Raw genomic sequence first — 27,533 nt, 5'->3', positions numbered from 1 at the left:
CAAGAATTTATTGCCAAATTCAGTATCATGAAGATTTTTCTCTGTGTTTTCTTCTAAGAGTTCTATAGTTTTATGTCTAAGTCTTTTTTTATGTTTTATGTCTAAGTCTTTGATCCATTTTAATTTTTGTGCATGATATAAGGGTCCAGGTTCATTTCTTTACATGTAGCATGCAGTTTTCTCAGCACCTTTGTTGAAAAGATATATGTTGCCTCATTTTATGCATGATAATCCTGGGATGTATTAAAACTATTTTATGGATGAGAAGAGAGAAGTTAAAATATCCCCGAGGACACCCTAAAAGCTGCCTCCTTTGTAACCTTGGTGTGCCAATGACATAAAAGAAGAAGGGGGGAAAAACCAATTATGGTAGAAGGTGAGAAGAGGATAATGGAGAGAAAAGGGGGAAAATTTGCAGCTAGCCCTGAGCAGAGCCATGAGACGTGTTTAGGGTTCACTTAAGAGTCCTTCTCCTTCTGGCCTTCTCTCCTCCATCCTCCTCTGTCTGTGCTTCTCTGACCCTTTCAAGTGACTCTGTGCTGTCTCTCTCTCTCTCTCTTTTTTTTTTAAGATTTTATTTATTTATTCATGGTAGACAGAGAGAGAGGCAGAGACACAGGCAGAGGGGGAAGCAGGCTCCACGCCGGGAGCCTGACATGGGACTCGATCCCGGGACTCAGGATCAAGCCCTGGACCAAAGGCAGGCACCGATCCGCTGAGCTACCCAGGGATCCCGTGTGCTGTTTCTTTTGATGTTCTTTTAAGAGGGTTGTTTAAAAGTTTTTCCACAGTCTATCCCCAACCTGTTTTCTCAGGCTTACCTAGTGTCACTCCCTTCTTGTCACTGTGAACATGTATTTGAGCTGCTCCAGGAGCGTGCCTCGCCTTGACACACCATCGGCATTTTATTCATGCTATCGCTAGTGCATTTCATTATAATGATATGCATATTTGTACTGATACCATATACTCATTCATAATGATTTTGAATGTGTAATATTCAGCATATGCAATATAGTCTTACTTGTAGGGATTTTAAAAGACTAGTGACTTTATATACACTTACTTGACTGCTCTTTATAACATGTAGTCCTTGCAGCATTCATGAGTGGCCAGAAGGATTGGTTTTACCTCCGTTTTACTTGTAGGCCACTAAAGGACAGCCACGTTGAGGGGTTTGGCTGACGTCACCTAGGTAGAAGATTGAGGTAGGACTTGAAGTTGGGTGACTGACTTCAGGCAAGAGGCTCAGCCACTTTAAGCAACTCCATTTTGTCACCTATAATATGAAGATAGTAGCGTCCACTTCCTAAGTGGTTGTGTGAGTATCGAAAATCAGCACACACGAATAAAGAATTTAGCACAAAACTGGCACAATGTGTAGGAGCTCAAATGCTGGCAGTTATTTGTCTCTCTATCTGGGGGTATTGTCCCTGTTGTAACATACTGTGTTACTTTGGAAAAAAGGCTTGACAAAGTACCATCTCAATGATTTTGCCTTCAGTTGTTGGGAATATTATTAGCCACCCCTGATTGATGTGTGAGTCCTGTGCAAAGCACCTCACGTGATTCCTGTCTGACTCAGGTGCTCAGTGAATGGTTCCTTTACTTTTCCTTCCTGGCTCTGTGCTTTTATGGCTGAATTACATGGTACTTGATACTTCCAAGTACAGAGGCTAAGGAATTAACCTGGTTAGGAAGAGAACATAGAACCCTCTCATATTTTTCAGACAGTGAGCTCCTCTCAGTTACTCTTTCTGCAGTCTTACCTGTATTCCCTGCACCTTTCTTGTGGTAGGTAGATTGAAGTTGGTAGGATCCCCAAAGTATACTAGAAGCTAATCTGTCCCAGTGTCCTATTTTCTGTTTGTAGAGGCCCCAGGGCACTTGTATGATAAACAGTGCTTTGTAAATTAAGATGCAACTAAGGGTCTCTTCAGTGTTTCTTGAATTAAGTTTGTTATGTGGGGTAATTTGCTCCTAGAGACTTTTGTTGTTATTTGTTGTAGTGACTGTGGCAGTAATGAGCCTGCTCCCAGCCTAGCTTGGCACGTGCGGCATAGACAGTTTATTTGCATTTGGCAGGACTCCATGGTGTACCCTGAACAAATGAATCAGCCTTTTGGGGGGATGGGGAAACTGAATCATAGGGAGATTTGGGTCTTGCTCAGGATCCCCAATGATCCTGAGATGAGGGAATACCAGAGAGTTCTGTGTTCTCTTCCTAACGGGATTAATTCCTTAGCCTGTGGAATATCAAGTCCCTTATAACTCAGCCAAGCACAGTGCCAGGAAGAAGTAAAGGAACAATTCACTGAGTGCCTGAGTCAGACAGGAATCACATGAGGTGCTTTACACAGGACTCACATGTAAAGCAGGAGTGGCTAATAATAGTTCAACAATCCAGGATTGTGATTCAGTCTCAGGACTATCTGCTTTATTGTAATAAACACTTTATCTGGCAGCATTGACCCAAACCATTTGAACAACTTTAAAAAAGGGGGGGGGGACCTGTCAGAGTGTCCCCAAAGCTAATACACTAAAGCTTATACACATCTGATTCTCATAAACAACATCATAAGATAAACAGAGCAGGTGATACTCCATGAGTCAGAAAGGTCATGGATCTTTCTGGGGTCATGTAATAAATAGCAGATTGAGGATTGAACCCAGGTTTTCTGATAGATCACCACTCAAGTTTCTCTAAGATTTCATGTGAAATGGTATGTCACATTGAAATCTCATATTTTCAGCTCCGGTGCCCACATTCCTTGTTGAGCCTTCATATGTCAGACCTGGAAAGTTGCAGAAATTCCTGACTGGGAAATGTAATGCAAGTCTGAGTTAAAGAGGGAAGCCAGGGCACCTGCGTGGCTCAGTCAGTTAAATGTCTGCCTCTGGCTCAGGTCATGATCTCAGGGTCCTGGGATTGAGCTCCACATGGGACTCTCTGCTCAGTGGTGAGTTTGCTTCTCCTTTTCCCTCTGTGATCTCTCTGGCTCTCATTCTCTTTCAAATAAATAAATGAAATCTTAAAAAATAATAATAATAAAGAGAGGAAGCCTCAGTTAGCCAAAAGAGCCTAGAAGACGGAGCATGAAGTCCTTCCTTTGTCACTTCATAGTTTTATATCTACAATTAAGTAACTTAGCTGCTTTATGCCCAATTTCTTCATCTTTAAGATAGGATAATCATAGTAACTATTCAAAGGATAGTTGTAAGGATGAAATGAGTCAATATATGTAAAGTGCTTTGTTCAGTGCCTTGCACACAGTAAATGTATTTAGTTTTTATTGTTATGGTAAATACCACACAGCTTGTAGAAACCACAAAAAGTAATCTCCTTCTTGCTTTCTCCATACTTTCTTATTGAAGAATTACAGGGAAATAATCTATCTGTTCTTCAACTTCCTCCTCCTCCTCCCCTGCTCTTCCTCCTTCCCTGCTCTTCTTCCTGTCTTGCTCCTCCTCCTCCTCCCCCTGTTCCTGCTCCTTATCCCCTACCCCTCTCATCCCCCTGCTTTTCCTCCTTCCCTCCCCCTCCCCCCTCCTCCTGCCCCTCCTCCTCCAGCCCCTCCTCCTCCTCTTCCCCTTCTTCCACAGGTCAGCCTGGCTCAGAGCTTACAGTAAATACCAGGGGCATTCATTTGGTTCAGGGCATCTTATATAATGTTCTGCCTTGTGACATAGGCATGAAAACAGAATTGTTTTTCCAGGCCTAGAATTGGGAGCGAGGTGGTTTTCCCTTGTGTCTCCCACCCCAGGTCAGGACCCTCATTTGTCTGGCCTCCCCATGACCCTGGCCTGAGTACCTCTTTCAGAGCCCACTATCCTCATCTGATTGCCACCTGAGTCCAGCTGCCTTAATGTTTCTGGGTGTCTGGTTACTCTGACAAACTAATTGCATCTTAGGTATTTGTGGAAATCATTAATGAATAAACAAATATATTGAGGCAACATAAAAGCAATGTAATAAGCAGTATCAAGTTATTGACATCCTCCAACTGACCCAGGGCCTGGCACAAGGCAGAGGCTCAACAAAAATTTGTTGAATAAATTATGACTTTTGGTGTGAAATACATTTACTATCCTAACCATGTGTTTGAAGCCTAGTTCAAATACTTCCTTTTTGTAAAGCTATTCTCAGATATAAATTCTCCCATTTCTGTACTCTAATAGAACTTTGTGAGAAAGTTTGTTTAAAGTTTATATTATTATGTTTATATTATTTATATTTTATATACAAATATAAACTTTACATAAACATATTTTTAATATTTTTATATAAACATATATGTTTAAGTTTATATTATATTCTTTAGGGAAAGAAAAAACCGACCTTTCACTTCTCATTCTCATATGAACTGTGTCAAGATTATCATCTTCATTTTATAGTTGAAGAAACAGAGGCTTAAGTGGTAAGAAAGATCCTGAGTTTATACCATTCATAAGTAGCAAAGCTGACCCCAACACTTACTTTCAGCTATTAAATGATTTCTTTTTTTTTAAGATTTTATTTATTTATTCATGAGACACAGAGAGTGAGAGGCAGAGACACAGGCAGAGGGAGAAGCAGGCTCCATTTAGGGAGCCCGACATGGGACTCCATCCTGGGTCCCCAGGATCACGCCCTGAGCCAAAGGCAAATGCTCAACCACTGAGCCACCCAGTCATTCCTCTATTAAGTGATTTCTGTTGGAATATATTATACAGGTGAATGTGTACTTTATTTAGTTGTGTGCATGTTTTAATTTCACCACAAGAAGAGAAGCTCCTTATAATCTAAGCACTGTCTCTATCTCTTATGTTTGACTATGTTCCCCAGGGCTGTACACATAAGTGTTTGAAAGTGCCGGGGGTTTTTTTGTTTTGTTTTGTTTTGTTTTGTTTTTGTTTTTAAAGATTTTATTTATTTATTCACGAGAGACACACAGAGAGAGGCAGAGACACAGACAGAAGGAGAAGCAGACTCCATGCAGGGAACCCAACGTGGTACTCAATCCTGGGACTCCAGGATCATGCCTGGGGCCGAAGGCGGCACTAAACCGCTGAGCCACCCAGGCTGCCCAAATTGCCGGTTTTAACAAGGTTCTTCAACATTACAATCAAAGGGGTGACCCATGGCAGAATTTCAGACAGAATAAGTGCAGAGAGAAAAAAAGTTCTAGGGAGAAGACAGACCTCTTTCTCTGTGTAGAGCTCCCTGATGGCACTTCTTAACTTTTTTAATTGGGCTGTAGAGTGTACCTCTGTGGGTCCTCTTTCTGACGGTTTATACTCTGCCTATGGATTGTGCCACTAAGCAGAGCCCTTTTTGCTCTCTCGTACCTGAAATCACAGCTCTGACACATGGCATAGCCTCGAGAGCAGTGATGGTCCGGCACTACCAGTCCTGGCCAAGGTCCTCCAGGGCTGAGACTCAGCACTATTAATATCGAAGTTTCTATTAATACCCTCTTTTCACTGTGAGCTAATTTAAATCTTCTGTTATCTAAGCTATTCTTAGCTAAATGTTCTTGGGCCTAGGCCTCGTTCCCAATTACATATCATAACTCTCCATTTTGGTTTCTTCATGTTTGCAGAAATAAAAGGGATGCTGCCCCTGTTGATTCTCAGAGGGGAGATGGGGCTCTGTTGGAATTTTGGGTAGGAGAGTTCTTTCTTATGCAGAACTGTACCAGTCCTGTCATGCCTGTAGTGGTCCCCAGGCCCTGGAACAACTTCCCCCTCGCCTAGCGCACACACACATTTCCAAACCCTTGGAGAGTGGGCAGTCCTGTCACTGGTTGAAATCCACTATAACCTGATGCCTACTTCTTTCACCTTGATTCATGTTGACTGGAGTCCCTATCCAGAGTAGAACTAGGAATGGGGGTGTTCCTCTCTACATTTTGAGAAGAGGTTTTCAGCTTCTCCAGAGCTTCTGGCTTTGTGGGGGGCAAATTAAGGCTCTAGGATAGGATCTCCTCAAGGTTTGGGGTGCTGAGATTGTTACTCTGTCAAGACAAGTTTTTTAAAAAAACTATATTTTAAAGATTTTATTTATTTATGAGAGAGAGAGACAGGCAGAGGGAGAAGCAGGCTCCATGCAGGGAGCCCGATGTGGGACTCGATCCCGGGTCTCCAAGATTACGCCCGGAGCTGAAGGCGGCGTTAAACCACTGAGCCACTGGGGCTGCCCTCAAGACAGGTTTTAGCCATACATTGGGACAAGGTGATGACAATAGGTAGGGAATGAGAGGTGACTGCTAATGAGTAAATGAGTGTGGGATTTCTTTTGGGTGGAGGAGAATTAGGGTAGAATTAGGTGCTGGTGATGGTTGCACAACCTTGTAAATATATAAAAGCCTCTGAATTGTATGCTTTAAAGACTGAGCTTTATGGGATGTGAATCACATCTTAATTTTTAAGAATGCATGAGCCTGCTCTTAGTATTTTCCCCACCTATCACCCAGTTTCTCAAGCTTGAAACTTAACAAATCTTATAGTCACTTTTGACACTTGCCTTTCCCTTAGTTTCCATTTCCAGTAGGTCATAAGACCTAACTTCTAAGTCATTCTCAATCCCCTTTTCCTCTCTCTGACTCTGTCACCAGTGACTACTCTCAGTCTCTCTTCCCTTGCCTGTACTGTTGTGACCAACTCAGTTTATAATCTTGTCTCTAGACTCTGCCCACCCTCATCACCTTTCTAGGATCCTTCTAACATTTTATTGTGAAATATAATACACATAGAAAAATGTGTGAAACATACAGTACAGGAAAAGAAATACTTGTATACTACTACTCATGTCAAAGAAATTGACAGCACCTCCTGATTAGGACACATTCTCCTTACTTCACTCCTGCCCTCTCCCCCTGCCCAAGTATGGTGGCTTTTGTGCTTTTGCTTATAACTTTACCATAAGTATATGTATCCCTAAGCAGTAGTGTTAGTTTTGTCCATTTTTGAACTTTATATAAATGAAGTCACATTTTCAGTCTTGCTTCCTTCTTTTAAGATTCTTCCATGTTGTGTGTAGCTCAGTTGTGTATTTTTTAAAGTATGTATATATGTATTTATTTTAAAGAGAGAGCATACACAAACAGTGAGGGGCAGAGGGAGAAAGAGAGAATCTCAAGCAGACTTTCTGCTGAGCATGGAGCCAACACAGGGCTCAATCTTGTGACCCCGAGATCATGACCTGAGCCGAAACTAAGAGTCAGAGACTCAACAGATTGAGCCACCTAGGCGCCTCTCAGTTATAGATCTGATCCTGTTTCTTCCAATCACCTAGATGGTAAGTCCATGCTGCTTGCTGTGGCAACATTCAAGGCTTTCCATGATCCGATCTTAACCTGCCTCCCAAGCCTCATGTGACCTCTCCCTCTACGTCATTTCTTCTAATCACACAAAGAACTTGCCATTCCCAGAAGATGCCATGTATTTCTGTGACTCCCATCTCAAGGTACAATAAAGCAGTCTCTTTCCTGTGTTCCATAATTCTTTATTGCCTCCTCTCATTTTAACAACAATATGTCTGAATTAGGATAACAAATAATGGTTATTGTGCACATAGAGTTGGCCAGGAGCTGAGATTGGATTGGAACTAAGTAGATGCTCAATAAATGTTATTTTCTTCCCCACTTTGCATGGAGATGCTCAATCCTATAGTTGAATTCTTTGAGGGTGACATCATTCCATCTTTACATCAGCAGCATAGGATATTGTAAACTACTTTCTCTACTCAGGGGCATCTTTTTGAAACCTTCCCTAATGGTCAGATTTCTGGCTGATGTGAACAATCTCTCAGATATCTGGAGCTTCCAAGATACTTACTTAAAACCTTGAAAATGAATTTTATTGCACTTTTAAACATTAGTTACTTACAGACTTGTTTAAATTCTCTTAATATAACTGCAGTTATAAGTTTAATATTGCTGTTTCTCTTGAATACTTCAAAAACCTTAAAATAGTAGAAAAGACATATACAAATATAGTGATTACAAATCCTGTATGTATATTTATGCTTAATCTTACCCTAAAACATTAATTTCATTACTATCATCCTTGTTTGCATGTTCTCCTCTGGCATCACTATATTTATTTTGATATCATCCCAAGATTTAAGTTACAATTTTGACTTTCCCAGAGAAATAAAAGAAAATAATCTAACTGGAATGAAAAGTAAAAAGAACACCTTTTAAAATTGGCAAAGTCCTGGTGTCTGGTGACAGACTAATTGAATTTGATTGAGGCAAGTGGCTTGGTTACTTTCTCAGTGTTGTAGATCTGCCACTGGTTATGAAGCTGAGCTTTCTTTTTCTAGATGAACTTCAGCTACATTAATGTGACATGAGCTAATGACTTTCATATATGTTTTACTTTCTTATATTTTAATTTCTTACCTTGAAATGAGGAATTTTTTAGTCTCTTGCTTGGCCAGAGTTACAAAATGCTGTCTTACAATTATGACCTGAATGTTAGCCTTATTCAGAACTTAATTATGCCTCAATATTATGTCATTGTAGTTAATGATGTATCTAAGGGAGTGGTTTTCAAAGTGTGATTCTAGGACCAGCAGCATCAGCATCTTCTGGAGAGTTTTTAGAAATGCAAATTTTCAGACTCCCCCCCCCCCCCCCCCCCGCCACTCTAGACCTTCTCAATCAGAAACTCTGGGAGTGGGGCCCAGAAATCTGTATTTTAATCTGCACGTCCTCTAGGTAATACTAATGCATTTTTTTCTTTTCCTGGTGCATGTTAAAGTTTGAGAAGCCCTGCTAGGAGATGAGAGAATATGAGTTCATGGAGTCAGCTATCTTTTGCAGGCTGAAGTATTATCTCAAAATGTACCATTGCATACTCATTCTACATGGTCAGGATGCGTGATCACTAGGACTTTTTAACAATTAGTCCCCTCTGCCTATTGTTAGCTATCTGTGTGACCACCAATGCTGATCTATTGTCCCTGTTATTTGTATAATTTCTACTTTTTCTTGTACTTCTTAGTACCTTGTAGTTTCCTAATTGATTCTTTCTCTTATGCAGATAGAAATAGATATGTCTCTATACTTTACATCATATATACTGCGTAATAGAAGAAAGGAAATGTCTGAGGTATGGACTCCCTTCTTATGAAACTCAACAAAAATACCAAACAAATGCTATAATAGTTGCCTATCTTTTATATCTTAAAAAAAAAACCCTTTGTACACTTTATTCCTTTGAATATCGTAAACTCATATTTTCACAGGCTCAGCTGTTAAAAGGTTATGACTTGGACACTAGGAATCACTTTAAATCTAATCCTTCTGATTTTCTACAGTCCTAATGTTTTTTCTCTGTACATTTTTTTTTTTTAGAGATTTATTTTAGAGAGAGACAGAGTGTGCGAGTGAGGAGAGGGGCAGAGAAAGAATCCCAAACAGACTCTGTGCTGAGCACAGCAGATCCCACAACCCCAAGATCATGACCTGAACTGAAATCAAGAGTTAGAACTCAACCAGCTGAGCCATCAGGCGTCCTTCTCTGTATATTTTAAGGCAGCCCTTGCTTTTATTATTAAATAAACAGCACCTACAGACCTATCTTTTTTTTTTTAAGATTTATTTATTTATTTATTTATGAGAGAAAGAGAGAGAGGCAGAGACACAGGCAGAGGGAGAAACAGGCTCCAGGCAGGGAGCCTGACATGGGACTCGATCCAAGGTGCCCAGGATCACGCCCTAGGCCGAAGGCAGCGCTAAACTGCTGAGCCACCCGGGCTGCTCTATACATACCTACCTTAATTCTTTTTTTATTCCATGGAATCAACTCACTCAGTGAGGAGTCTGCTTCTCTCTCTCCCTCTGCTGCTTCCCCCATTTGTGTGCGTGGTCTCACTTTCATAAATAAATAAATAAATAAAATAAATAAATAAATAAATAAAATCTAAAAAAAACCAAACCAAAGCAAAACCATATATATCTTGCCTTATTCTTTCCTCTCTATAACCATGTGAAGTAGGTGGAATTTGTTCTGTTTTACAGATAAGGAAACTAAGGCTCATAGAGGTTAAGTGACTCATTAGGGTCATACAGCTAGTAAGTGATATCTGGATTTGAACCACAGTTTCAAATTCTAAATCCTGCTTATTTTCCATTGTCCCACGCATTACCATGCATCTTTTCCGTCTTTTGTTTTTAAGAATTTTACAAAAACACTTGTGCATCTGAAATAACATAAATAACACTTAAAATGAAACTTGGGGCTATAAACAAGAACTGCTTACACATGAAATCTCTACTTATCCTTTTAGAGAAGTTTTCTGTTCTAATTTTGCACTACATTGATTGCTTTAGAAAGTGGATAGGTTTGGATTTGGTTAGGTTTGATTAATGCAGATTAATAAATCATGTTATATTCTGGTTTCGGGAAACCTCATTTCATTTTAGAGTACAGTGAAGTGGAAGGTTCTTACAAAAATAAAGTACCAAATTTCTAAGTATGAGTCAAGCATGATGAAGAGATATATAGTAAATATAGGGGTATGCATTCTAGAGATTAAACTGCTGGAATCAATTCTGTATTTTTTACTGCTGCAGTGTAACATTTTTTAATCAAATAAGGGCTAAGGTCAGAAAATGATTTGTTTCAGTCAAAGAATTTTAGTTAGAAAGTCACCGAGATTGAGCCTGGGAGATACTTGACTTTTCCTTGAGGAAGCCATAAGACCCCAATTGGAATCTGCAACCTTTTGCTCTCTGAAGTCGTGGAAGAAATTGGGACCTTGGGAAAGTTTCTAGAGCCCCAAAGGATACCATGTCACAGAGTCAGGGTGCCTCAAGATGGAAAAATTGTCTAAAAACTGAGTCCGTAGTCTAGTATTTATTCAGCTTTATTGTTCACTCAGACAAAGGTGGAATGGGTGCCTAGAAATGAAAGGATTAGGTGGTTTTTATTTAAGATGGGAGGTTCTCTTACTTCTGCTTACTGAAGTGGTCAGTACTAACTCCACAGAGACAACTCTGAATCAGCTAAGTGACTGCCATTAGACTATGCTAAGTAGGCTTTTAAAAAAATTTTTTTTAAGATTTTATTTATTTATTCATGAGAGACACAGAGAGAGAGAGAGAGAGAGAGAGAGAGAGAGGCAGAGAGGCAGAGACACAGGCAGAGGGAGAAGCAGGCTCCATGCAGGGCTCGATCCCAGGACTCTGGGATCACGACCTGAGCCAAAGGCAGGCGCTCAACCGTTGAGTCACCCAGGCATCCCCTATAAGCAGGCTTTAAGGCACCCAGAGCTCTAGTGTGCCACTTCTCTGTCAGATCTTCTGTTCCACATTCAGGATTCATTCCTATCCTCAACCCCAATATCCAACCTGTGATTGTTCTAAAGTACACATAAGTCATTGTTGACCACTGCTAGGAAACTTGGGGAACTTAAAAGATAGGTTGTATATGTATATCAAATCACCATGATATATACTTTGAATATCTTGCAATTTTTATGTCATTTATACTTCAGTAAAGCTGAAAAAAGTAAATTCCCCCAAATTAAGAAAATATATATGGCACCCATTTTATACTGAAAGATTTTGGGTCCTATCTTATTTTTTTTTTATTAACGCACACTTTCTTTTTTATTATATTAAAATCAGGCAATGGTCTGACAATAAAAAGGCTGCTTATGGAATACTGTTATGTTCAACTTTACTTACAGGATGTTAAATCCTTAGAACTAAGGTATCCCCCAGAAAAAGATTAATGGAAACATCGATTGCTTTTCAGACTTGATAGTTGCTGCTTCAAAAGGTGGTTTTATACAAACACTAAATTAAAAAAAAAAATCTTTAGAACACAATGAATCGCTTTTATTTCGGTATGCATCCACATCTCAGCATTTAGTGGTCCTGAACAGAAAAGTGGAAAAACGCAGCAATTTGCCAGGAAGTCAAGCCCGCCAATTTCGGGGATCTGCTGTGCACACTGAGTTCTTTCTTGATCCCTGCTGAGGACCATGAGACGCAGCAGCACCAAAACCAAAGTATGCACCGAATCCAAGGTTCTTTTCGTTCCAGTTGTCAGATTCCAAACTAGACCCAAATGGATTGTAAGATGACCACATGAGAACCCTGTTTAAAACTTCTTCAATTGTTAAAAGCAAAAGCAATTACAGGAAAAGAAAACAATTCATTCAGAGGGATCGTGTGTGCTTACAAGTGTCTTCTGTGGCCTTTCTCCAAGTTTTACCACCAAGCACTTTGAGAGCTGGCAGGTCTGAATACCCCTGGTGACTGTTCTTTTCACTTTATCAAAACCTGAGCTAAAAAAACGGCATCAGCTGATGATGACAGCAGAGGGTGGCAGGGCTGAGGACCCAATATTCATTCCCAGGCTGGTGGAGAGTGAGTAAATGTGGTTCCAAACTAAATGAGGGAAGTCAGAGACTCTTTCCAACCTTACCTGATGGCTTCTGGCCAAAGCAAGGAAGTATTGGGTTGTGATGGTGCAAAAAAGGACTTGAGGAGGAAGGAAAAAGCAGCACCCCTCGATTAAGGTGGGGGAGAAGATATGGGGAAAGCCCTGAACTCCTCACCAAAGGCCAATTTCAGAGGGGAGCAGAGGGGGTTGCAATCTATGCTTCGGCCGAGGGTGGTCATGGGAAGTGGAGAAAGGATGATGGCTTGGAGGGGGGAGGGCATCATTTAAGACTTAAAAAGAAACCAGGGGTGCAGCTGGAGCACCCCTGCACACCCAGCAGTAGTCCCACAGGCTGTGACCTGAAACCTTCACGCCTATTCTAGCAAGCCACCCCAAGCTGGAGGGCTGTTGCAGGGACAGAGGGGTGGGGGGAGGGAGGGAGGGAGGGAGCCAGCAGAAGGAGACCAGCGGGAGGAGAAGGGGAGAAGGCAGAGACCCCAGGCCATGTAATCAGCAGCAAGGTGATTGTGTGATGTGTCTTTTCACAGTTGAGTTAGATGTGCCCCACCGGTTATGATGGGAATCAATTTAAATATACTTTCTTGATCCCAGAAGTTCAACTATGTGGACAGTGGTTACACTTGACAGGATGATTTGTTATAGCACAACTTATATATTTCAAATGGACAAAAAATTAGTATCGTTTACAGTATCTCAAGATAAATTGCCTTTGAATGGGAGCTTCCTTTCCAGTACTTTTGAGGTCTACAAGACGTATCTAGAAAATGTACTACTGTGGAAAATGACTGCTTAAATCGAATGGGGGGGAGGGGGGCCTGTGGTTTCTCTTTTTGATTAATTGCTGTAACACTGTCCTTCGGGTGGCTGAGGGAGTTTCATGTTTTCTTTAGACATCATTAGGCGCCGGAGCTCTTGCAGGACAACTTTGATGCTATATGAATTCTGCCATTTTGCTAGCACGGATATGGCTCTTGGGTCCACCACTCCATTAGAACTATTAACTCCATTCATATTAATTTTTGTTACAAATCTTACAAAGGGGGGTGCTTCTGGGTATTTAGGTCCACATTCTATTTTAAGGCTGTATATTCGGTTTTCATAAATTGTTCTTGGAGGCCCAATTATCATCCCTGTCCATCTTGTAAGTGTCATGTCTTCGTCATCTTCTAGACCCCAGCTAACTGTGCCATCTCCTACTCCTTTCTGGCCTTCTTCCAGTTCTTCCAACAGTCGAAAATTGCGAGGGACTTTTACTCCCGAGCCCGTGGTGGCTGCCATCTTGCATCGCTGTCGCTCGAAGGCCGGCCTGGGTCCTATCTTAAAAAAAAATACTGGTATATTGATAAATGGCATGGCAATAAGGAGAGTTGGATTCTTGTTCCAGCTCTCTGTGGAACTTCCATGTGTGAGGTTATTAGTAGGTCATTCCTATTTTCTGGATGAATGTTCCTTGATTTACAAAATGATGATAATCCCTTTCTTGCTTTTTCATAAAACACTTTCTCTTTTTTTTAAGATTTTTAATTTATTTATTCATGAGACACACACACACACAGAGAGAGAGAGAGAGAGAGAGGCAGAGACACAGGCAAAGGGAGAAGCAGGCTCCATGCACAATGTGGAACTCGATCCCGGATCTCCAGAATCACGCCCTGGGCTGAAGGCAGTGCTAAACTGCTGAGCCACTTGGGCTGCCCTCATAAGACACTTTCAAAAATATAATTAAAGATTTATACTCTGATGGCCTGTCAGTACTGAGTCTTCAGCCAGCATTCTGTTTAGCTGTTGCTTTGTAAGGGGGAAGATGAGCTTAATCCCTACCCTGCCAGAGAGTCCCCCTTCCACACCCCAAATGCGTTTGAATAGAATCTTGAAAAATTGGTAGTATTTGACAAAGAACACCTCAAAGGCACCAGCTACAGGGCTTCTGGACTGAAGCACGTAATTCTCCCTGGAGTCTAAGATATTTGTGTAAGAATAAGAATAGAGGGAATGGTGTAGAAGGCAATTACAGGAAGCAACTTGGGGCCAAATGAAAGAGAGTCCAGAGATGAGTTTGAACTTCATACTATAGGCCAGTGCCTCCCAAACTTTTTCATATCATATTTTATATGTTTATATGTAGATATATTTATATGTAGATATAGAAATATTCACACACACACACACATATTTCATTGTCAGGCTACAGGTAGCTTGTGGCCAGAGGTGACTGGCCCCTAGGTGACTTAAGCTTTCCTTAGGGCTGAAATAATCAAAACCATTCAGTAATTTGGCACACTCTTCACTGGTTGAAAATGCTGCTAGGCAGTGAGGAGTCTAGTTAACAGACCGGGAAAATTCTCTCTTCTTCCACTTCTCTAGAGTCCCAGATTGTGAAGGGACTTGCTCTCTTTAGATTTCATGCATTAGGACTGGATCTCTGTGAAAATAGAGTACCTCAAAAATGGATCAGCCCATCACTACCAATATCACATACTTTAAAAGATAATATATTGGTAGTTTCCAGGGTCTGAGAAGGACAGAGAATGGATAGTAACTGCTTAAGGGATACAGGATTTCCTTTTGGGGTGATAAAAATGTTCCAGAATTAGATAGTATGATGGTTGTACAACCTTGTGAATATACTAAAAAAAAAAAAAAAAGTTGAACTGTGGATTTTAAATGGGTGGATTTTATGGCATGTGTATTATTATCCCAGTTTTTTTAAAAGGGTAATATAAGAATATTGTGAACAACCTTATCTGAGTAAATTTATTTTTTTTTAAGATTTTATTTATTCATTCACCACAGACACTGAGAGAGGCAGAGACACAGGCAGAGGGAGAAGCAGGCTCCACACAGGGAGCCCGATGTGGGACCTGATCCCAGGTCTCCAGGATCACACCCCGGGCTGAAGGCAGTGCTAAACCACTGAGCCACCAGGGTTGCCCCATCTGAGTAAATTTAATAATTTATACGCAATTGACAAATTCCGTGAAAGACAAAGCTGATACAGAAGAAAGTAAAACTCGAAATAGCTCTTTAATCTATCAAATAACTTAAATTCTAATTAAAAACCTCCCCCCCAAAAAAAAATTAAAAAAAATTAAAAAAAAAACCTCCCCCCAAAAAACTCCAAGTCTGACAGCTTCTCTGGTAAATTTTATCAAACACTTAAGGAAGAAATGATACCATGCCATTTTTCTCCAAATTGATCTCTAGATTTAATGCAATTCCAGTCAACACCCCAGCACTATGGAGTGTTTTGGTTTGGGGGTTTTTTTTTTGGTAGAAACTTAGATTCTAAAATCTAGATTCTAGAACTAGAATCTAGAACTAGAATTTAGAATCTAGATTCTAAAACTAGATTCCAAAATCTAGAAATTATATGGAAATACAAAGAAACTAGAATAGCCAAAACGATTTTGAAGAAGAGCAAAGTTGGAGGACTCACATTACTTAATTTCAAAACTTACTGCAAAACTACAGTAACGAAGACAATATGATATTGGCATATTGATAGAGAGAGAGAGAGAAGTTGAATATAGTAGAGAATCCTGAAATAGACCTACATATATTTGGTCATTGATTTGCAACAAAAAGGCCAAGCCAATCTCTTATGGTAAGGATATTTCTTTTTTTTCTTTTTTTTTTTTTTTTTTGGAACACTGCTGGAACAGCTGGATATCCATTTGAAAAACACAGACTGGGCAGCCCTGGTGGCGCAGCGGTTTAGCACCGCCTGCAGCCCAGGGTGTGATCCTGGAGGCCCCGGGATCTAGTCCCACGTCAGGCTCCCTGCATGGAACCTGCTTCTCCCTCTGCCTGTGTCTCTGCCTCTCTCTCTGTGTGTCTCTATGAATAAATAAAATAAAATAAAAAGTCTTAAAAGAAAAGAAAAACACAGACCATGATTTTTACCTCACAGCCTGCACCAAGATGGAACATAAAAACTGAAACTATAAAACTTCTAAGAAAAAGCAAAACAGAAAAGCTTTTTGACCTTGGGGTAGAAAGGAATTTTTTACGTAAGAAATAGAAGAATGAAAAAAAAAAAAGCCTGAGCTATTAAAAAATGATAAATTTGATCTCTTCAAAATTAAAGATACTTGCTCTTAAAAGATACTATTTTAAAAAATGAAAAAGCAAGCCACAGACTGGGAGAAATATTCTCAGTACATATATCTGACAAAAGACAGTACCCAGAAATATGTAAAGAACTCTTAATTTCGGGGGCACCTGTGTAGCTCATTAGTTGAGCATCTGCCTTTGGCTTGGGTCATGATCCTGGTGTCCTGGGATTGAGTCCTACATCAGACTTCCCACAGGAATTCTGCTTCTCCCTCTGCCTATGTCTATGTGTCTCTCATGAATAAATAAATAAAATCTTTAAAAAAAAAAAAGAACTCTTACTATTCAATAATAAGGCAAAACAAACAGATGAACAAAAAAACCCTCAACTTAAAAAATGGCAAAAGATTCAAACAGACACATCATAAAAGAAGATCAATGACCAATAAGAACCTGGAAAGTTGCTCAACATCATTAGTCAGCAGGAAAACGTAAATTAAAAACTTAGTGAGATACCACTACATACCCACTAGACTAGCTATAATGGCAAAGTGTTTTTGGAGAAACTGGAATTCTCATAAGTTTCTGGGGGAAACTCAAAAATTGATAACCACTTTGGAAAAAAGTGTGGCAGTTTTCTTACAATAGCAGATATATACTTACCATGTGACTCAGCCGTTTCATTTCTAGATATTTACCTAACAGAAATTAAAACATGTTCAGAAAAAGACATGTACGTGAATATTCCATGGCTACTTTATTCATAATAGCCCAAAACTGGAAACAGCTCAATTGTCCATCAATAAGTGGATAAAGAAATTATGGTACCTTCATAAAATTATATACGATTAGTAATTTAAAAACTACTGATGTATGCAGCAATATGGATGAATCATAAAACTTTATGTTGTATGTCCAGCCACAAAAGAATATATGATGTGTGATTCCATTTCTGTGATACTCTTGAAAAGACCAATCTAATTTATAATGATAGAAAGTAGATCAGTGATTGCCTAGGGTAGAGACTGACCTGGAAATGGGACAATGGGAACCCTTTAGGGTGTTGGAACTATTCTGTCTTGATTGTGGTGGTGGTTATATAATATACACATTTGTCAAAGTTCATACACCTGAACTCTTTAAATGGGTGAATTTTGTTGTATATAAACTATACCTCTGTAATGTTGATTTAAAAAAAATACAAGGGGAAAAGAAAGGTATTAGCCCAGAGATTATTCTTCTAATGCTGTATAAAGACTTACAAATTAAATGAATCCCTTGGGGTACTGGGGTGGCTCAGTCCGTTAAGCATCCAACTCTTGGTTTCAGCTCAGGCTGTGATTTCATGGATCTTGAGGTTGAGCCCCAGGTAGGGCTCCACGCTCAGCAGGTGTCTGCTTGAAGTGTCTTTCCGTCTACCCCCAACCTTCTACACACACCCTTGCTTATGTCCTCTCTCTCTCTCATATATAAAATAAATAAATCTTAAAAAAAAAAAAACCCTTTAAAATAGATCATAATAGAGGCCATAGAATAGTCTCTGTATGGGAATGTGTTTCAGATATACATACTTTAGGCAGCCAGACTGATGTAAATTAGGGCTTCCAGGAGGCAAGCAGGGCATTTATTTGATCACCTGAGTTAATCTTCACAATTAGTCATAGTTTCTCCTTTCATCTTTTGTTTTTGGTGTCTTTTTAAAAAGATTTTCTTTTCTTTTCTTTCTTTCTTCCTTTCTTTCTTTCTTTCTTTCTTTCTTTCTTTCTTTCTTTCAGAAGGAAAGAGAGCACAAGCAGGGGGAGTGGTGGGCAAAGGTAGAGGGAGAAGCAAGCTCCCCATGGAGCAAGGACCCCAGTGTGGGTCCCAGGATCCCAAGATCCTGACCTGAACTGAAGGCAGACACCTCACCAGCTGAGCCACCCAGGCACCTTCCTTCCATCCTTTGAATTACTTCCCTGCAAATATATTGGTAGTTTGATTAGGGAAGAGAAAGCCAGCTTCCAGAAGAGCCTCGTGTTCATCCTGTACCTTAGAAATAGGTTTTCACAAAATTCACTCATGACTGGCAAATTCCAGAAAGCACTGGATTCTGTGTTCTTTTTCATGTATATCTACAATCTGAGTACTTTGGGAGATTATGTCTAGTATGGTGGGGAAGGAAGCTCTAGTGACATTGCCAACCCTTTGTCTTTTCCTGTCGCTTAAAATGTGAAAACTATGGACCATAGCAGTAATGTTCTCCCCCACACCTGGGTTCACATGGCAAGTTAACTGACCAGAAACAGAACTGGAAGTACAACCCAGATCTCCATGATCTACTTGTTCTCCCAGGACAGTTCACTAAATTGTAACCATATTTTATCAACCATTATTAATAATGCAGTTCATTGTTTCTCCAAATGGGATTCTTGGACATTTTGTAGTATCCCTGGACCCCAAGTAAGTCTCAATCTCTATTGGTCCTGGGACCTGGGAATATCTGCATTTGAACATAAGTTTCAGAAATTCTGTTACATACTCGGGTTTTGAGTACTGCTGTTGAAGCAAGAGAGTCACACAGTCAGGTATGTGTTTAAGGAAGTATGAAACCAGATCTTTAGGGAAGCCAGAAACCCAGGCATCTTCTATTCTCCCAGTACTTGAAGTGGGATAGTCTGATGACAGAAACCTTTGTCCTAAAGGAAAGGAACAGTTTAACTGTATTTATTGATGGACATTATTTGTCATCCTTCCTCCAACTTTGCCCTGTTTTTTTCTGGTAACCTTTACTTAATTCAGAGCTTTAAATACAACTTAGATCGGAGCATTCAAGGACATGAAAGGGAGGTTCCTCAATGGAATGACCTTTGTTTCTCCGAAACACAAAGGGTTGGCAACAACTCATTTGTTGTATTGTCAGTGGGAGAGGTAATTCCACTAATGGATTCCCTGAGTCCTCTACAGAAAAATTGACCTGGTCTTTGGGGAATCAATCTCATAGAATTTAGTCAGTGTAATCACTCATACAATGCTCTTTGGTTCCCAGATGTGACCCTCGTTCTCTCACACATGTCAAATTCATTTTACTCCTTCGTTTTTGATGCATTCAAGGCAAAGAATGGGCAGAGCACATTGTGATAGGTTTGTCAGAGAGATGTGGCTGTAGTTCTCACTGTAAGTCATGACACAGCCCAACTATTTGCTCAGGCAGGAAATCTTGGGAGTCTGTCTTTATTCTTCCTCCCATATCTCCTATATCCTCTCATATCCCCCATATTGCCAAGGTTAGTCATTTCAGTCTCTGGGATATACTAGGATATGTCCTTTGCCACTGGTCCAAATAGCCATTATTTCTTAAACAGCTCTCTGGCCTCTCTGCCCTCCTCATTCCATTTCCACAAGTTCTTGAAAACATGTACACACACAATACAATTCACTTATGCACCAAATTTACAAGTATTTATACTTTTTTAAAAATGGAGACATGGTAATCAATAAAATAAATGAGTTAATGAATTCATAGGAGTTTTTATTTATTAGCTAATAAATACTGTAAGTCACTTTGTGGGGAAATTCTCAAATTTTAAATTTTACATTAATACTTAATACCAAGAATGATTGACCTGTACATCCAAAACTAATATAGCATCGAGTGTCAACTACAACGTTAAAAAAAAGTGATTGACCTACAGAAAAAAAGCGTGAAACTCAACATGTGAAGCTTTTAAAATAATCCCATACCACTTTTCCAGCCTTCCTTTCAGTGATTTCCTTTCCACACAGTTTTTTGTCATCCTTTCTTCAGCTTTACCAAATTTAGCTTTATTATTTGAACACACCAAGCTTTTCCATATATAGTTGTTCCTCCTAATCACAGGTGTCAGATTCTGCATTAGAAAATTCACCTACTTGCTAAAATTGATTTGTGACCCCCAAAGCAAAACCCACAGTGCTTTCTTTCATGATTTCTTTACACACACATGTAGTGCAGTGAAAAATTTCAGTACCTCAGTTGGGAAACTCTGCTCATCCACCAAGACCCAATCCAAATGTTGCTTGTTCTCTGCAGCCTTCCCTGACTCATCCCAGGCAGAGTGCTTCTCTGTTCAACCACTAGTAGAGCAGTGACCTCAGAGTACTGAGTTACCTGTGTCCTTACCGTAGATTGTGAGGTCCTAAAAGACCTGACACTGATAGGTTTGATAAATGCTGATTGAATGATTGGAAGGAGGTGAGGGAATGAAAAAGGAGTGGAAAAGGAACTGGAAGTGAAGGATACTTCAAAGTGCATTGGATAACCAATATGATACGAGCCTCTGGGAAGGACCCCTGAGTTACTCTTGTGATAGCAAACAGTTCTGGGTCTCAGTATGGGATTCATGCTTAAAACCTGTGCTGACTAGAGAGTGACCTCAAGTGCCTTAAATGAGGAAAGAGTTTAAGTCACCTAAGCCAAAAAGGAGGAAACCTGGCTGCAGGATCAGCTTGATTTAGCACTTATATTTCATCAGGATCCATCTTTCTAACTCAGCATTCTCTGGATTAGCTGTCGTCAGACTCCAAATGGTAGTCACAACAACGTCAGGCTCATATTGTTACAACTTTCTGTCCAGTGAAAGAGAGAGCCCACGTTGAGACACACTGAAGTCCTGATGTGGAATCTTAACAACTGTTCAAGCTGGCTTTGATCCTTTGCCCATAGCTGAACCAAGCATTAACTAGCCTAACCTAGGATCCCATAATTTTTACCCCCAAAGCTTAGAGCTAGAGTCAGTTTCACATAAAAGATCACACAGAAGTGATCTTTTGTGTTCATGGTGTCTGTGTACCATCTCTCCCAGGATAGAAATGGTTAGAATCCTGGAAGTGTTACATTAGCAGGTCATCTGACTAAAAGGTTTTGTTTCTTTTTTACCTCTTCTTTTCCTGTGCTTTTATTGAAGAGTCCTAAAGCACATAACATGTACCAAGTACTTTCCTAATGCTAGAGGTACAAAAGCTCTCTGACTTCACAATGTAATAGTCTTGTAGTGAGAGATAAGGTTTATTCTCTTCCCCAGGAACAAATAAGGTTAACTGGAATCAGAGGAAAACTTTATTACTGAGATGAATGAGTCAAGAGCATGTAATTATGCTTCCCTCTCCTAGGGGATTTGGATTTGAGGAGTGGAAATAATTCTGGACTAGGAGCTGAGACCTGCACTCTAATCCTTCTATTGCTATTGCCAACTATGAACTTGATCTTTCATAGATAGATACTCTGGCCAGTGTGTCTCAAAGTGTAGTCAGCAGTCTATCTGTATTAGCTTCTCAAGTTCTTTCTGGACCCTAGCTCCAACCTGCCAGAAGCTCTGGGGTTGTGATCTCTGCCAGTTGTATAACCTCGATGAAACTCATTTTTCTGGTCTGTAAAAAAGGGGGATCATATATGCCTTGCAGCATTGGTTTGGATTAAAATGTGATAATGGATACAAAGCATGTGATATGTAGCAGGAGCTCAGCAAGTGCCCTTTTTTCCCCCTCCCTCGGAGTGTAAAGTCACTGTGGTCTACAGTAGTTGAAGGATTCCTAGAGTAAGAATAGCAAGAAGTTCTTTCTCACTTAGGAAGAGTTCCTCCCGAAATATGTGACCGTTACGTGATCCATTGGACTCTCTTATTGTTTGTTCTTAACTGTTATGGCACATAAGATTGGCCTTGCATACTTCATGTGTATTGGGGTATGGCTGTGCCTCACGTACTAAGCCAAGCATATTCTTCTACATCTTTGAAAGTGAATGAGAGTACGCGTGTGTGTGTGTGTGTGCATTTGTGATATTGATGAATTTTTTTTACGTATAAAACAAAGAACTTTTGGATGATGCAAATATTATGTTTCTAATATCCCCGACTAACAAGGTCAGTCTGTTGATAACATCTAGTAACCTTAGATTCTGAGGTTATAACTAACTATTATCTTCACTTGACAGGATTCTCCTGGTTTATTGGCAGTTTTTGGCTTTACCCTCATCAGAAAGAGGGAAGTTCAAAAGACACACCCATTTCTAGGAGTTACACAAAACCCTCTTCCAAGAAATGCCTTGACCTTTCTACAATTTTAACCACAAGGCATGTGAGATTTGGTATCTAGAAAGATGATATGAGGCTCTAAGTCCTTAGTCATCAAAGAAAAGTTCTGTTATCTTTGGTATAATACCTAAGGCAGGGCAGGAGATTCTGGAGTTTTAGAAATATTTTCAGCTGTTAAAGTTGCAAGTACAAGGGGATTCTAATTAATAGTGGGTTATTTAGAAGCACACATCCCTCTGTTTTAAGACTGAATAATCTAATTGAATGAGATGTTACCATATTAGATTTTCTTGGCTAAAAATACAGAAGACTCTCAAAATTGAAAGAGACCTTCATCCCTAGTCTATCTACTGATCCACTGCTTGAGCCCCCTTTCAGTCTCCTGCCCCACCCCTAGCCTAAGCCAAGGGTTGGCAAACAGATCTTGCCCAATATCTCTTTTTCTACATAGTTTTTCTTGTGTTTTTTTTTTTTTAAGATTTTTTATTTATTGGGCAGCCTGGGTGGCTCAGTGGTTTAGCGCTGCCTTCGGCCTGGGGTGTGATCCTGGAGACCCGGGATCGAGTCCCACGTTGGGCTCCCTGCATGGAGCCTGCTTTATCTTTCATAAATAAAATCTTAAAAAAAAAGATTTTGTATTTATTTATGAGAGACACATAGAGAGAGAGAGGCAGAGATACAGGTAGAGGGAGAAGCAGGTTCCATGCAAGGAGCCCAACGTGGGACTCGATCCTGGGAATCTAGGATCACGCCCTGGGCAGAAGACAGGCGCTAAACCTCTGAGCCACCCAGAGATCCCTTCTTTTTCTACATAGTTTTAAACACAGCCATTCTCATTTGCTTACAAATTATCCATGGCTTCTTCCCTGCCACTATGGATTTGAGTAATTGTGACAGACTATACTATGTGCAAAGCCTAAAATATTTACTCTCTGCACTTTATAGAACAAGTTTGCTGACCCCTGGCCTGGGCCATCTCCTCTTCAGTGTCTCCAATGCTGAGTAGTTCTCCAGTTTCCAAGGGCCCTGCTTTGGACCACTCTTTCAAAAAATTCTTACCAACTCTCAGCAAAAATCTGCTTTTCAGTACTGTGTGCCTGCTGGCACTAGTTCAACTTTGGTATATGGGATCACCCAAAATAAATCAAATTGCTCTTCCACATGTTAGCCCCTTATGTCTTAGAACACTATAATCGTGACTCCAGGCAGAACCTAACTGAATCCTAGTAACATAGGATTTAAAGTCTCGTTATCACCACCAGAAATGAACACAACATCCTGTGTGTTATGGCCAGTGTAAAGCTAAATTGAGGCCCGCCTGAGTTTTCATAGGTGCCAAAAGCAATAGGAAGACGTCATGGCCTCATGCTACATGCTACCTTGGAACCTAACCTAAAGAACAGACAAATTCCTGTGGAACATGCACTCTCTGCTCAGAAGCAAGGCATGATGCAATTTCCAGGTCATACATACCCATGGTACGTGTCTGTGGTCTGAATGGTTGTGAAATGGTTTGTTTTTTTTTACTGGATTTGGGTACAAAAAGAAGACAGTCACTTCTGTTTCATCAGAGAAGATGGTGGCGTTCTCTTAATCACAGACACAAATGGAAAGTTCTTTTCTGAGAGTAGGCCCCCCCACCATATACTTCTTTAAGCCCCATTGTTGAATAAAGTGACTTACATTGTCTTTTCCTTTCTGTCTTCTTGCTGTCTTCTTTCAAGATTGCAGACTACTATAACAACTTTCTAAATAGTTTTATTAGCCTCTTATTTTTCCTTTCTCTGATTCATTACCATCATTCTGCCAGATAATAGCCCAGCAACAACAGTCATGTCTCTACTGAGCTATACTCTTTGGTGGCTCCCCATTACCAATAAGAGAAAGGCAAAATTTCTTAGCATGATGTTCAAGTCTTTCCAGAACCACCAAGCTCTTCCTTTTCTCCATTTCCACATTTAAAAGAGACTTTTCCATATTTGTTGAACTTGTCACATCCCCAGGCCTTGGTCATATTGTGTACTCTATAAGAAATGTACATTTCTCCTTCCTTCCCTAAACCATATATTATACCCTATCTTCGTCATTGTTCATATTCATTCATATTTCTCTTTCTCTCTCTCTGCTTCCCCCACTCAATTTGATTTCCCTGCTTCAGTGCCCTAACTGGTCTAACAGCATATTAGTCTCTTTTTATGGTAGTTCTAAAAATTTGCTTTTTTTTTTTTTAATTAAGTAGGCTCCACATACAACATAGGGTTTGAACTGAAGGACCCTGAGATCAAGTGTCACATACTCTACCAACCGAGCCAGCCAGGTGCCCCCAAATTTGCTTTTTATTTTAGGGACATATGTTCATGTCTTTTGTTCCTGCAACATTGTTAAACACATAAATTACTTGAAAGGAGTGGTTAGATTTTTCCTCTTCTGTATCCCTCAAAACACCTAGCAGAATTGGCTTGTTTTCCTGAATACTGTAAAAGGACCTTGTTGATTTGGCATGAGCAGTGAAGTAGCAGGAAGAACTGAGTGGAAGTAGATGATTCTTGTACCTGAGAGACTGGAAGGATAGTCACACGTTTGACCCAAAAAGGCAAAACTCAGAGGAGTTGCTGATGTATGATACAGGGCAAGAAGGAAGGGAAAAAAATACTGGCTTCTTAATGATGAAGTAGAAAGAACAATGAGTGGGGAATGTGAGGATCTGTTATAATGATAACTCTTTTGCCAATTTCGTGATTTCAGAATCTCCCTGAACTGCTTTAGATTCAGGAACTATGTTCTTGGCACTACCATGCCAAGTTTAGTTCTTTTTTTTTTTTAAGATTTTATTTATTCATGAGAGAGACAGAGACAGAGGCAGAGACAGAGGCAGAGGGAGAAGCAGGCTCCATGCAAGGAGCCTGACATGGGACTCAGTCCTGGGTCTCCAGGATCAGGCCCTGGGCTGAAGGCGGCGTTAAACCGCTGAGCCGCCAGGGCTCCCAGCCAAGTTTAGTTCTATCTAGATGCTTTGACGGTTTTGAGTTTTACTTATTACCCTGTGTAATCATATTAGCTTTGTATTTTCCCTTTTTATATGTGTGGTTATTGAGGCTTAGGAAAATTAAAAATTTGTCCAAGTTTATAAGCAGAACCGGGACTGTAATTCAGGTCTTTTCACTCTGGTCTGAAGGTTTTCTCCTACTCTGCAGCATCTCCCTCATTCTGCTCTCCATATTTCTCTGCCTTTGTGCCTTGTTGCTTTGAGTTTTTGTTGATCTGAATAAATGGTGTTTCTTCTGCCTGGCTGGGTTACACCAGGAATTAGGTAGAAAGTGATATCCTGTAACTCTTCATATTGTCTACTTGGCATTTTTAAGTGACTTAATATAGTTTATTATTGAAAACAGGAAAAAGGGGCAACCCCTGTGGCTCAGCGGTTTAAGCGCCTGCCTTCAGCCCAGGGCGTGATCCTGGAGACCTGGGATCAAGTCCCACGTCGGGCTCCCTGCGTGGAGCCTGCTTCTGTCTCTGCCTATGTCTCTGCCTCTCTCTCTCTCTCTCTCTCTCTCTCTCTGTGTGTGTGTGTGTGTCTATCATGAATAAATAAATAAAATCTTTAAAAAAAAAGAAAACAGGAAAAAGTTTCATGAGATATTTAAGCATAAATGTGTAGACTTGTGTTTTAATAAATGTGTAGACTTGTGTTTTAATGAGATTTAGCTACTTTGAGTAGTTCTATAAATAAGAGTACTTATGTACTGAAAGAAGGCCCTGTGTGAGGATCTGGGGAAGACGAAGACCAGAACCTCTATTCTGAAAAGAGCTCTACATGTTGGAACCTTGGGCGAAGGATGATCAAAAATGATGACATTATAGAGTAGCATTGAAATATAAGCAAAACTTTAGAGAATTTAGAAAAGAAGGAAGATTGGGAGTCTTTTCAGACATAACGAAATTGAGAGTGTGGAGGTGAAAATGTATGTCCAGGAAGCAGTGAAAATTCAACTTGGTTTGAATAGTTACAGTGTATGTGTATATATATATATATGTGTGTGTATGTGTGTGTATATAACAAAGTGTAAATAAAGGAGTAGAAATGAGTTGGAAAAGTAGGTTTGAGCTAAGTTATAAAGACCCTAAAACTGAGCCACAGAACTCAAGAGTCCATCAACAGATGGAATGGATAAACACAATGTGACATATACGCACAACGGAATATTATTCAGCCTTAAAAGGGAATGAAATTCTGACACATGCTACAACATGGATTAACATTGAGGACCTCATGCTAAGTGAAATAAGCCAGTCACAAAAGGACAAATATTGTATAATTCCACATATTTGAGTAGTCAAATCCCTAGAGACAGAAAGTTTAATGGTGGTTTTTAGGGACTGAGTAGAGTTACTGGGAATACTGAGTTTAGTAGTTAGTGGACTCAAAGTGTCAGTTGGGGAAGATGAAAAAGTTCTGAGGTAGGATGGTGTTGATGGCTCTGCAACAGTGTGAATTTACTTAATGCCACAGAACTGTACACTTAAAATAGTTAAAATGGTAAATTTTCTGTTCAGTATATTTTAACACATTAAAAATAAGCTTTAAAATTTTTAATTGAAAAAAAAAAAAACCCTAAGCTACAGAAACTGAACTTTGCTGTGAAGATGATGGAGAGTCATGAAAATTTTGGAGATTTTCAAAACTTCAAGATTAAACTGGACACATTTATAAGTATTTAATTAGGATAACTAGTTAGGAAAGTATGGCAATAGTCCCGACTATCCACAATAAGTGTTTGAAATGGAGCAGAAAGGCAAGCATGATATAGTACATGTATTTTGGTGGATATATGTACATAATTACTAGGAGTAGAATTGTGGGGTCCTGGGATTCATGTTCAGCTTTAGAAGATACTGCCATAGTTTCCCAAAGTGTTTATACCAATTTACACTCTTACTAATAGGGTAGAAGAGTTTCAGTTTCTCCATATTCTTCCCAGTGCTTATGATTATCAGTCTTTGTTGTTATAACCATTCAGGTGGTTGTGT

At 39.9% G+C, this 27,533-nt stretch overlaps 2 protein-coding genes across 2 annotated transcripts in view; one reads left to right on the top strand and one right to left on the bottom strand.

Moving 5' to 3' along the window:
- Window positions 1-27,533, top strand: part of GAB2 (GRB2 associated binding protein 2) — a 195,998-nt gene that overhangs the window by 95,844 nt on the left and 72,621 nt on the right. The gene's annotated exons all lie outside the window — the stretch shown is intronic.
- Window positions 11,813-13,706, bottom strand: LOC129506633 (ubiquitin-conjugating enzyme E2 variant 1). Its single transcript, XM_055320409.1, has one exon. The coding sequence runs from the start codon at window positions 13,681-13,683 to the stop codon at window positions 13,240-13,242; it is 444 nt and encodes a 147-aa protein (XP_055176384.1). The 5' UTR covers window positions 13,684-13,706; the 3' UTR covers window positions 11,813-13,239.

This window comes from Nyctereutes procyonoides, unplaced genomic scaffold (genome assembly GCF_905146905.1).
Source record: "Nyctereutes procyonoides isolate TBG_1078 unplaced genomic scaffold, NYPRO_anot_genome, whole genome shotgun sequence".
Classification (NCBI taxonomy): domain Eukaryota; kingdom Metazoa; phylum Chordata; class Mammalia; order Carnivora; family Canidae; genus Nyctereutes; species Nyctereutes procyonoides.
This window is presented reverse-complemented; position numbering and strand designations above follow the sequence as displayed.